At 60.5% G+C, this 10,252-nt stretch overlaps 3 protein-coding genes across 3 annotated transcripts; 1 reads left to right on the plus strand and 2 right to left on the minus strand.

The window, feature by feature from the left end:
- Positions 1 to 104: 104 nt before the first annotated feature.
- PPP6C (protein phosphatase 6 catalytic subunit) lies at positions 105 to 3,120 on the minus strand. Its single transcript, XM_027687817.1, has 7 exons — positions 2,984 to 3,120; positions 2,776 to 2,871; positions 2,634 to 2,699; positions 2,236 to 2,377; positions 1,783 to 1,862; positions 1,451 to 1,660; positions 105 to 881 (listed from the first exon to the last, which is right to left on the minus strand). The coding sequence occupies exons 1-7, from the start codon at positions 3,056 to 3,058 to the stop codon at positions 633 to 635; spliced, it is 918 nt and encodes a 305-aa protein (XP_027543618.1). The 5' UTR covers positions 3,059 to 3,120; the 3' UTR covers positions 105 to 632.
- A 55-nt stretch (positions 3,121 to 3,175) lies between these two features.
- Positions 3,176 to 5,554, plus strand: RABEPK (Rab9 effector protein with kelch motifs). Its single transcript, XM_027687941.1, has 8 exons — positions 3,176 to 3,234; positions 3,333 to 3,352; positions 3,446 to 3,601; positions 3,682 to 3,834; positions 3,916 to 4,077; positions 4,276 to 4,425; positions 4,590 to 4,739; positions 4,898 to 5,554. The coding sequence occupies exons 1-8, from the start codon at positions 3,176 to 3,178 to the stop codon at positions 5,176 to 5,178; spliced, it is 1,131 nt and encodes a 376-aa protein (XP_027543742.1). The 3' UTR covers positions 5,179 to 5,554.
- Positions 5,555 to 6,024: 470 nt separating this feature from the next.
- HSPA5 (heat shock protein family A (Hsp70) member 5) lies at positions 6,025 to 10,048 on the minus strand. The gene is made up of 9 exons (XM_027687816.1): positions 9,929 to 10,048; positions 9,592 to 9,730; positions 9,204 to 9,435; positions 8,805 to 8,942; positions 8,433 to 8,545; positions 7,964 to 8,354; positions 7,436 to 7,673; positions 7,067 to 7,234; positions 6,025 to 6,897 (listed from the first exon to the last, which is right to left on the minus strand). Exons 2-9 carry the CDS (start codon positions 9,705 to 9,707, stop codon positions 6,338 to 6,340), a joined length of 1,956 nt encoding a protein of 651 aa, XP_027543617.1. The 5' UTR covers positions 9,708 to 9,730; positions 9,929 to 10,048; the 3' UTR covers positions 6,025 to 6,337.
- Positions 10,049 to 10,252: the final 204 nt, after the last annotated feature.

A 10,252-nucleotide genomic window follows, 5' to 3' on the forward strand; every position in this document is an offset into this window, starting at 1 on the left:
GGGGCTGGGGGAGCGGGGCTGGGGGAGCGGGGCTGGGGGAGCGGGGCAGGGGGAGCGGGGCGGCACCGACGCGCGGCTTAATTAATGACACAACAGAGCCTGGAAAAAATCCGAACGATGACTTTAATGTACAAATCCCGTCGCTGCAGCAGGTTCGCGGGTTTAACCGGAATCCCGAGGAAAACGGAACAGACCGGGAACGGGGAACAGCCCTTCGACCGCTTTATTGGGATCCACGTAACACTCGGACAAGGCCCCGGCACGGGCAGCCCCGGCCCCGCCGCACGCCGGGCACAGACTTTGCTGCTGAAATTTCTTAAAACTTACCAAAACAAAAAGCTGAACAAGAGACGGGCCCGAGCAGCTCCCGGAGCGCGGGGTTAAAGGAATCAGTTCATCTAACCCAGGACTACATGCAGTAGTACAAATTTCAAGGACATATTACAAATACTCTGAAATTAATCTAGGGGAGGGGGGAAAAAAAACTTGCTACAGACACCATAATACACAATAAATTTAGATAATTTAAAAATAAAAAAGGCAAGAGGCAGCATTTCAGCAGCAAAGTGCTCAATAAAAAGTATATTGTAAAGGGGCGGGACAGGGAGAGGAGAGAGCAGGCGGGCGAGGGCTCAGAGGAAGTAGGGCGTGGTTGTCCGGGGAGGAATGACACGCTCTGAATCTGGAACTGCTCGGAATAACTTTGGTTCTCTTGTATTTACATCTTTGAAGACCATGATGGAGGCGATGTTCCCGCAGCGGTAGCAGTAGTTGGGTGCTGACCATACCGTGACCAGCTTCTCATCAAACATGAACTTGTAGCCTTCGTGGACGAGCTGGTGTGCTCTGCAGATCAGCTTCAGGTTGTTGATGTGGACAAACTGCAAGGGAAGGGGGGAGGTCAGTGTGCCCTGAGTGGCCCTGCCCACACAGGGTCCTGCTCCAGCCCTGGCACAGCACGTGGAGACCTGAGCAGTGAGGAAAGCTGGGCTGTGAGAAACACCGTGCAATCCGGGCTGCAGCCACAACACCAGGGCTGTGCCATCCCCAGCTCGATCCTCCCTCAACACGCTGTGCCAGGGCAGAGCCTGGCAAGGCCAGTGTGACAGAGCCCTGAGGAGTCTACTCACTGCTCTCCAAAGAAACAAAATTAACTCAAGAATTGTTACAAAAAATGGTATTTTTCTGTTAAATCCTTTGGAAAGTATTCCACACAAAGCCCAGGGGCACACCAGTGAGCCTCACCACGTTACACTTTTCAGAAGCAAGGTCAGTGTTAGCACACCTGACAGCTGTATTTGTGCTTTTGGGTTCAAATGGCTCATTTTTTCCAGCTCGTGCAGGCAAAGCTTCCCCACCAGCAGGACCTGCTGTCAGAGGTGTGACAGGGGAGCTCATGGCCTGGCAGTGCCTTGGTCCACTCCAACCCCCCTGGGCTCTGCACAGTTACCTCGTTGGTGACCTTGGCCCCGAAGAGCCACCCTGCCCCGCGGGGGCTGATGGCCCACGTGTCCACGTCCTCGGGGTCCGACCACACCAGGTCACAGAAGGCGCCTTTGTGGGGGATCTCCTGGTTCCGCTCGATGGTCCGGATCTGATCCAGGGTCTTGATGTCTGGGGAGAGGCCCCCGTGCACACACAGGATCTGCTCGTCTATCAACTGCAGGGAAACCACCCGTGTACAGGGCTCAGCACTCGCCCAGCCCGGCCCCGGGCAGGCCCCAGCCCCACAGCTCCCCCCAGCCCCTCTGCTCCCCGTTCTCAGGTGGTGTCTGCACTTACAGCCGCGATGGTGAGCATGTCAAACACTTTGGTGCAGTATCTCCAGGCATTGGCGTTCCCGTATTTGGTTTGGCACTCGTCTGTGGGAGAGAATGTGGGATTTCATGGATCAGAGAGGCAGAGCAAACACTGAGAGCAGAACCTGTGAACTCAGTGTGTCACAGGAGCCCCACACTGGGTCCTGCTGCCAGACAGGACCAGCACCAGGAGGGGCTGAGATCTGCCTCTGACTCAGCCTCTGTCTCTAAAATTGAATGTGGCACCAAAAACCCAACAGCAACCCCGCATGCCAGAGGGCAGAGCAACGAGATGTGCCTCAAACACATTCCAAACACAGCCACAGCCACAGGAACGAATGAGAACACCCGAGTCCACTGAGCCCTGTCCCCCCAGCAGAGCCCCGGGCACTCACAGGGCTGTCAGGGCAGAGGTGCCCAGGCGTGGGGCACTCACCATAGAACCCGTACACCTGGGTGATCTGCCTGCTCTCGTGGTTGCCCCTCAGCAGCGTGATGCGGTCGGGCCACTTGGCCTTGAGAGCCAGCAGGTACGTGAAGGTCTCCAGGCTGTAATAGCCCCGGTCTACAAAGTCCCCCTGGGGGCAGAGACACCGTACATGGAGCAGCAGTCCCACAGCAGAGCACACAGGGACACGGCCCCCCGAGCGCTGCAGGGAGCCAGGATGTGCTGGGTGCCTGGGACCGGCTCTGTGGGCACCGGCAGTGCCGGGTGTGACCCCGGCCCCGGCACGGCGGGAGCTGCGCCGGTCCCGCTGCTCCGGCGGCACAACCCCCGGGTGGGGTCCGGGACCCCGCCGAGCCCCGCGGGCAGGGCCGGCCCGCCGCACGTACCATGAAGATGTAGTTGGTGTCGGGGACCTGCCCGCCGGTCCGGAACAGCTCGCACAGGTCATAGAACTGCGGGGGGAGACACGCGTGAGGGGGCACCGCACCGGCCCGGCGCTGCACCGGGGGCGGCCCGGCCCGGCGTTACCTGCCCGTGGATGTCCCCGCAGACGGTGACGGGCGTGGAGACGGGCTGGACGTTGGACTCCTCCAGCAGCAGGTCACACACATAGTCACAGAGGCGCTGCAGGAGCGAGCGGGGCAGGGTCGGGGTCAGCGCCGGTACCGCCGGCCCCGCCCGCCCCGTCCCGCCCGGGCCGGCCTGGGCCGGCCCGGCCCCTTGGCCGCGGGCGCACCTTGAGGTCGTTCTCAGGCAGGTACTTGCAAAGCCGCGCGATCTCCACGTACTTGTCCAGGTCCAGCGGCGCCATCTTGGCTCGGGGCTCGGGCCGGAAGCGGGGCCGCCACTTCCGGCCAGCGGCGCGCGCCGCCGGCGCAAGCGGAAGCGCGGGAGCACTTCCGGCGGCACTTCCGGGCCGGGAGCGGCGATGGCGCCGCGGGCGCTGCAGGAGCTGCCGCCGGGGGGGCGGCCCCAGGCCGGGCGGTGGTGAGCGGCACAGCGGGGACGGGCACAGCGGGGACGGGGACAGCGGGGACGGGGACAGCGGGGGGACCCGGGCCGGGCGGTGGTGAGCGGAACAGCAGGAACGGGGAGCGGGACAGCGGTGGGACCCGGGCCGGACGGTGGTGAGCGGGACAGCGGGGACGGGAACACGGACAGCGCGGGGGCCCCGCGGCCCGGCCCGGCCCTGTGTGAGCGCCGCCGTCGCCCCGCAGGTACCGGCTGAGCCCGCGCGGGGAGCGGCCCCGCGCCCGGGTGGGACTCGGCTGCCTCGCCTTGCCCGGCCGCGTCCTCCTGCTGGGCGGCGCCGATCCCGCCGGCGCCTTCGCGGACGCGCATTTCGTGGAGCTGGGTGAGGGCCGGGGCTGGGCAGGGGGCGGGCGGGGCGCCCCGGGGCCCCGGGCCCGGTCCGAGCCCTCTCCCCGCCCGCAGCCCCGCTCCGCTGGGTCCCCGCCGGCTGGCGCGGGCTGCGGCCGCGCTACGAACACGCCACGTTCCTGCCCGGCCCCGGCCCCCCGCGCCTCTGGGTGTTCGGCGGCGCCCATCCCGCCGGGAACCGCGGCTGCGTCCAGGTGCTGGACCCCGGTGAGTGCCCGGGAGCGGGGCGGGGGAGCGGGGCCGGGCGTTCCCTTTCCCGTTGTTCCGTTAATCCAATGTCTCAAGCAGAAACAGGCACGTGGGAGAGCCCCGCGGTGAAGGGATCGCCGCCGCAGCCCCGCACATTCCACACGTCCTCGGCCGCCGTCGGGGCCCGGCTGTTCGTGTTCGGAGGCGGGCACAGGGGCGCGGAGCCGGTGCGGGACCAGCGGCTGCACGTGTTCGACACAGGTACCTGTGCCGGGCCCCGCCGGGCTCTGAGCCTCACCGGGCGGCTGCTCCCTCTGCTGACGGGCTCCGGCTTCAGGCGCTGGGAATTCAGACACTGCTCCAGGCACTTCCTCGGGAAGCCTTGGTGGGGCTTTGGGGTCTCTGGTCTGTGGAGCTTCCAGAGTTTCCTTCCTGATGGATCTGTGCTCACGTTTTTAGACACCCTGACCTGGTCCCAGCCAGACACTCGTGGTGACCCCCCCTCCCCTCGCCATGGCCACGCCGTGGTGGCAGTTGGGACCAAGCTCTTCATCCACGGGGGTTTGGCTGGAGATGTTTTTTACAACGACCTGTTCTGCATCGACACAAGTGAGTGTGGGTACCTCGTGGGATGTGCTTGGACTTTGGGGGACCTGGCTCTTTGAAAATACCGGCTCTCAAGTGCCTGAAATATCCCTCTCTTTGTTTAAATCAGCAGAGCTGGTGGGGTTTGTGTAATGCACAGCCATGGGTGTGTTCTCTTCCTGCACCAGGTGACATGAGGTGGGTGAAGGTTCCAGCCACTGGTGACATCCCCGGGGGACGAGCATCCCACTCCTCGGCAGCGTTCAGGGAGCACGTGTACATTTTTGGTGGAATAGGCCCAGAAGGGACCCTGGATACCACCTACAAGTATCACACAGGTAGGAGGGGGCTGCTCTCAGTCGGTGCCAGCTGGGAGCACAGTACCTGCCCAGGCCCTGGGCCTTCCCCTGGGGTCACACTGCAGGACTGAATGCTCGAGGCTGTGGTAATGAACATGTGTGACAGCTGAAGCTGTGGCTCTGTCTTTGCACTGCAGGGAGGCAGCAGTGGACGCTCCTGCAGTTTGAGTCCCCCATGCCTGCTGGGAGGCTGGACCATGCCATGTGTGTCATTCCCTGGCAGGCTGGGACACAGGGGGACAGGGGAGCCACCACAGCTGGGACAGAGCCACCTGTGCAAGCGGGGGACAGCGCTGGGCCCCTCCAGCAGGGCCAGGGCAGCACTGAAGACACGGTTGTGCATCTGCTGTTGGTGTTTGGGGGGATGGACACGCAGGGGCAGCTGCATGGGGACTGCCTGGTCACCCTCCTCGAGTAGTGGGGCTGTGCCCCCACAGCACCAGCATTTCCTACAGCTGGAGAGTCCCCTGGGGTTGATTTTGCCCTTGGACACCCCTGAGGGACAGGGGCTCTGCCTGCACAGGGTCCTGCTGGCTGAGGCCTTTCAGCCCCAGGCCAGGGAACTTGCCAAGGGCCAGTGGCTTTAAGGCACTACTGGAGCTGGCACCACAAAAGCTCCCTCTGGACTCAGTTCAATGTCTTATCTAATCCCCTGGATGGGATAAGGATCACAGTTAAAATAAAAAGACCAAACTCCAATTAGATTTTTTTTTATAAGGTGTGGGCTACGTTTCAGTCTTCAGAAAACTGGCCTGTTTCATGTGAGACTTTAATAAAGCTCTTGAGAAGTTTAATACTGCAAGAAAGTGTGCTTGTAATTAAGCCAACCTCCCCCCTCACTACTGCAGGTCAAGGGTTCTGATGGATAACCTCTGGATAACTCCCTCTCCCAGCTCAAGGAAAGCTGCCCCTCTGGCAGTTACCAGACTGGATCCCCCCTTCCTTATCAGGATGTTACATCATACAACTGCAGGGAGGGCAAAGTCCACCAGCTCCCTTCAGAAACAGGGAGTCCCAGCTCAGTCCAGCTCAACAGATGCCCAACTCCTGCTTTCAAACCTCCCAGCTCTTTTCCTTTCCAGCTTTATCCCCTCTAAACTCAGGGCTGTGTGGGGAGACTCACCCCCAGGTACAGCAGCTCCCCTTTCCATGATGCCATGAGTGGTACCTTGAGGGGTGAGCTGCATCCGTCCCTCAGGGTCAATGCAGCTCCTGGATGGAGCTGCTGTGACTGGGCAATGGAAATCACAGAACTAGAGCAGAGTCCAGTGTAAATAACAAATTTATTGTGGTCACTCCAGGTAGAAAAGCTCTACACCAAGTTCACATGACCAAGTTGTTAAATAGAATGTTCCACTGCCAATACTTCTAAACCCACATTTACACTCCCCCCCTGCTCCCTCCCCGGACATCGAGCGACTGCTAACGAAAAGCAGGATACAGCCACGTCGGGCTAGCGGTTCCAGCTCCACTCTCGAGTGAAGATTCAGAGTTACATTCCAAATTAAGAGTTCAATATTTTAAACAATGTTCCTGAGTCCAATATATACACACACCACATTCGGAGACGCCGTTATCTACAACTCGTCCTTCTCTGCCGCCTCCTCCTCCCCGGGGGGAGGCCCCGCGCTGCCGTACAGCTTGCTGACGATGGGCTGCACCACCTCCTCCAGCTCCTTCTTCTGGGCCTTGAAGTCTTCGATGTCTCCGTCCTGATGGCTCTCCAGCCACTCGATCTTTTCCTCCACTGCCTTCTCTATAGTTTCCTTGTCCTCAGAGGACAGCTTCCCACCCAGCTTCTCCTTGTCCCCGATCTGGTTCTTCAGGGAGTAGGCATAGCTTTCCAGCTCATTCCGGGCATCGATGCGTTCCTTGAGCTTCTTGTCCTCCTCAGCAAACTTCTCAGCGTCGTTCACCATCCTCTCGATCTCCTCGGGCGTCAGCCGGTTCTGGTCGTTGGTGATGGTGATCTTGTTCTTGTTCCCGGTGCCCTTGTCCTCGGCCGTGACCCGGAGGATCCCATTCACATCTATCTCAAAGGTGACCTCGATCTGGGGGACACCACGGGGGGCAGGAGGGATCCCCGTGAGGTCGAACGTTCCCAGGAGATGGTTGTCCTTGGTCAGGGGACGCTCACCTGGAAGACACAAGGAGTTGGTTACTGTCCTAGCTGTAGTTTGTACTTTGTGAAACCAGGAGCCAACTTCCATCTACAAAGCATCTACAGCCTTTGTGACAAGACAGCAGCAAGAATAAGAATCCTACAGACTCCAGCGCTCCCGTGGGCCACCACAAGTGACACTCACCTTCATAGACCTTGATGGTCACAGTTGGCTGGTTGTCAGAAGCTGTGGAGAAGATCTGGGACTTCTTTGTGGGAACAACAGTGTTTCTTGGGATCAGCTTGGTCATGACACCTCCGACAGTCTCAATGCCAAGTGTCAGGGGACAGACATCGAGCAGCACCAAGTCACCTGGAACAGATCAAGGGCAAGACTGTGACACCACTTCAACTGGAAACACAACAACATCCCAACACTCCAGAGAGGATCCTGAAGCCTAAGGGGCACAGAACTCCAGGGACTGGAAGAGACCTAAGTTCTACTGCATTTGCTTGTCAGTGCCCAGCACCCACCCTTCAGCCAACACTGAGGTGGCAGTGAAGGTGTCATTACCTGTATCCTGGTCTCCGGAGAGCACTCCAGCCTGGACAGCTGCTCCATAGGCTACAGCCTCGTCTGGGTTAATGCCACGAGAAGGTTCCTTCCCATTGAAGAACTCTTTAACGAGCTGCTGGATTTTGGGGATGCGAGTTGATCCACCAACAAGGACAATCTCATCAATATCAGACTTCTTCAGGTCAGAATCTTCCAGAACTTTCTGAACAGGCTTCATTGTGGAACGGAACAGGTCCTGTGGAGACAAAACCCCCACAACTGTGAGACTGGATTGCCAACATGTCCAGTGTCCCCATTGTGCCGCTCTGGGGTGCAAAGGACAACCATTGCAGAGGAGGGACAGCAACTGGCTCATGAGCAGCCTTGGTGGGGCCCCAGCTCTGTGGCAGGGAGCAGCTGCCTGCTGTTCTGTGCAAGCAGGAGTTATTTATACCCCAAAGTGCAATGTCACAGCATGAGACACTGCACATTCCCAAGTCCCCAGCCCAGAGCCGAGGCCATGTAACTTTATCTTTCTAAACTTACCATGTTCAGCTCCTCGAATTTGGCTCGGGTGAGTGTCTCTGAGAAATCCTCTCCCTCAAAGAAGGACTCTATTTCAATCCTGGCCTGGTGCTGAGATGACAGCGCTCGCTTGGCCTTCTCCACCTCCCTCCTCAGCTTCTGCACAGCTCTGTTGTCCTTCCTGACATCTTTGCCAGTTTTCTTCTTGTAGAGTTTGATGAAATGCTCCATGACACGCTGGTCAAAGTCTTCTCCACCCAGGTGAGTGTCACCATTGGTAGCCACAACTTCAAAGACTCCATTGTCGATTGTGAGGAGGGAGACATCAAAGGTGCCACCACCCAGGTCGAACACAAGGATGTTCTTCTCTCCCTCCCTCTTGTCCAGTCCATAGGCAATGGCAGCAGCTGTTCTGTACAGGGAACAGCCTGTCAGGGCTGGGGGTGCCAGCCCAGCCCTCCCCAGGGGCAGGACAGGGGTGGGTACTCACGGCTCGTTGATGATGCGCATCACGTTGAGCCCCGCGATGGTCCCGGCGTCCTTGGTGGCCTGGCGCTGGGCATCGTTGAAGTAGGCTGGCACTGTCACCACTGCATGGGTCACCTGGGCAGGGAGGGAAAGACACAGCTCTGTTAGAGACAGGACAGAAAACCATGGTCTGTACAGAGCACCAGCTGCCCAGAGCAGTGCTGGTCCCACTTTCTTTACACAGAGGTGAAGGCCCATTCAAGAGGGCTGTCTGAGGGGCCTGCAGTTCTGAGAGGGGTTCAGGATGTCATGGGTAGCCCTGACTCAGCCCACCCATCTCCCCTTTCCTAAAGCTGCTGCTCTAAGTTGGTACTAGCAGCTCCCATGCACTCACTTTCTTCCCCAGGTAAGCCTCTGCAGTTTCCTTCATCTTTGTCAGGACCATCGCAGAAATTTCCTCAGGAGCAAATGTTTTTGTCTGTCCCCCTCCAACATCGACCTGAATGTGGGGTTTGGCTTTCTTCTCAACCACCTGAGGAGAACAACATATACTGTCTCATTCAATCCTTCATACAATTGTTCCCACTTGTTCCAGTGGTTTCTTCTCTCTGAAGACCACACAAAGTCTCTGTGACAGATGTAACTTAAGGGCAGTTATCACCAGGAACTGTTGTTCCTCCCAGGAAGGCTGGGGAAACCCAAGGCTGCTCAGAAGGGCACCGTGAGTCAGATGCCTCTTCTGACTGAGACTGTAGGTCCCCCCCCCGTCCTCCCCTTCACACTCGGGGCCCACCTTGAAGGGCAGGTACTTGATGTCCTGCTGCACAGAGGGGTCGTTCCAGGTGCGGCCGATGAGCCGCTTGGCATCAAACACTGTGTTCTCGGGGTTAGACGTGAGCTGGTTCTTGGCAGCATCGCCGATCAGACGCTCTCCCTCGGGGGTGAACGCCACGTAGGACGGCGTGATGCGGTTCCCCTGGTCGTTGGCGATGATTTCCACGCGCCCGTTCTTGAAGACGCCCACGCTGGGGGTGGGGGAGAGCGGAACCGTCAGGCGGCGCCGGGGCCTGCACATCCCTCCCGCCGCCCTTCCCCTCCTCCCGCAGCCTCTTCCCCGCACACCCCGGGGCCCACAGGCCCCACTGACCCCCCGCCCCGGCACTGCCCCAGTCCCCACGCACCAGGAGTAGGTGGTGCCCAGGTCGATGCCCACCACCGTGCCCACGTCCTCCTTCTTCTCCTCCTCGTCCGCCCTGGCGGCGCCCAGCGCCAGCAGCACCAGCAGCAGGAGCCTCATCGCGACCGCTCTGTGCGCTTCACCTGCGGGGGTCACAGCGCCGGTTACACAACGGAGCGCCACGTGCGCCCCTCCCCGCGCCGCAACCGCCCGCCCTCCCCGTGCGGAACCGCCGCCGGCCCCCATCCCCGCCCGCCCTTTCCGTGCTCAGAACGGCCGCCCCGACCCGATCCGGCCTGGCCTGGCCTGGCCTAGCCTAGCCCGGCCCGCGCCGCCCTTACCGTGCCCGGCCCCCACAGTCCAGCCGCCGCACCCCGATCGTCGCTGCGCCGCCAGGCCGCGCCGCCCGCCCTTTTATATCCTCCGTTACCCCTTCGTGGAGCCTCCCCATTGGCCGCCGCGCCCTCGCTGGAGCCCCTCCATTGGCCGGCTGCTACCAAGCTGGCCTCTCGCGATTGGCGAGCGCCGCGGGGCCGCTCTGCCGTGCCCGGCGCGCCCCCCTCGCGCCGCCCCATTGGTTCCACCCGGCGGCCCCGCCAGGGGAAGCGTGAGCCAAGCGGAGCGTCCCCATTGGCTGGGCGGGACCACGCCCGGGGGGGGGGGGG

The sequence above is a fragment of the Neopelma chrysocephalum genome, unplaced genomic scaffold (genome assembly GCF_003984885.1).
Source record: "Neopelma chrysocephalum unplaced genomic scaffold, ASM398488v2 Primary Assembly neopelma1_74, whole genome shotgun sequence".
NCBI lineage: Eukaryota > Metazoa > Chordata > Aves > Passeriformes > Pipridae > Neopelma > Neopelma chrysocephalum.

Coding starts and splice junctions, on each gene's coding strand:
- PPP6C (XM_027687817.1), bottom strand. CDS start 3,058: ATGGCGCCGCTGGACCTGGACAAGTACGTGGAGATCGCGCGGCTTTGC. Junction 2,872..2,983: donor TGCCTGAGAACGACCTCAAG/GTGCGCCCGCGG, acceptor TCGCTCCTGCAG/CGCCTCTGTGACTATGTGTG. Junction 2,700..2,775: donor GCGGGGACATCCACGGGCAG/GTAACGCCGGGC, acceptor CTCCCCCCGCAG/TTCTATGACCTGTGCGAGCT.
- RABEPK (XM_027687941.1), top strand. CDS start 3,176: ATGGCGCCGCGGGCGCTGCAGGAGCTGCCGCCGGGGGGGCGGCCCCAG. Junction 3,353..3,445: donor GAACGGGGAGCGGGACAGCG/GTGGGACCCGGG, acceptor GCCCTGTGTGAG/CGCCGCCGTCGCCCCGCAGG. Junction 4,426..4,589: donor CCTGTTCTGCATCGACACAA/GTGAGTGTGGGT, acceptor TTCCTGCACCAG/GTGACATGAGGTGGGTGAAG.
- HSPA5 (XM_027687816.1), bottom strand. CDS start 9,707: ATGAGGCTCCTGCTGCTGGTGCTGCTGGCGCTGGGCGCCGCCAGGGCG. Junction 8,546..8,804: donor AGGCTTACCTGGGGAAGAAA/GTGAGTGCATGG, acceptor CTCCCTGCCCAG/GTGACCCATGCAGTGGTGAC. Junction 8,355..8,432: donor ATGCGCATCATCAACGAGCC/GTGAGTACCCAC, acceptor TTCCCTGTACAG/AACAGCTGCTGCCATTGCCT.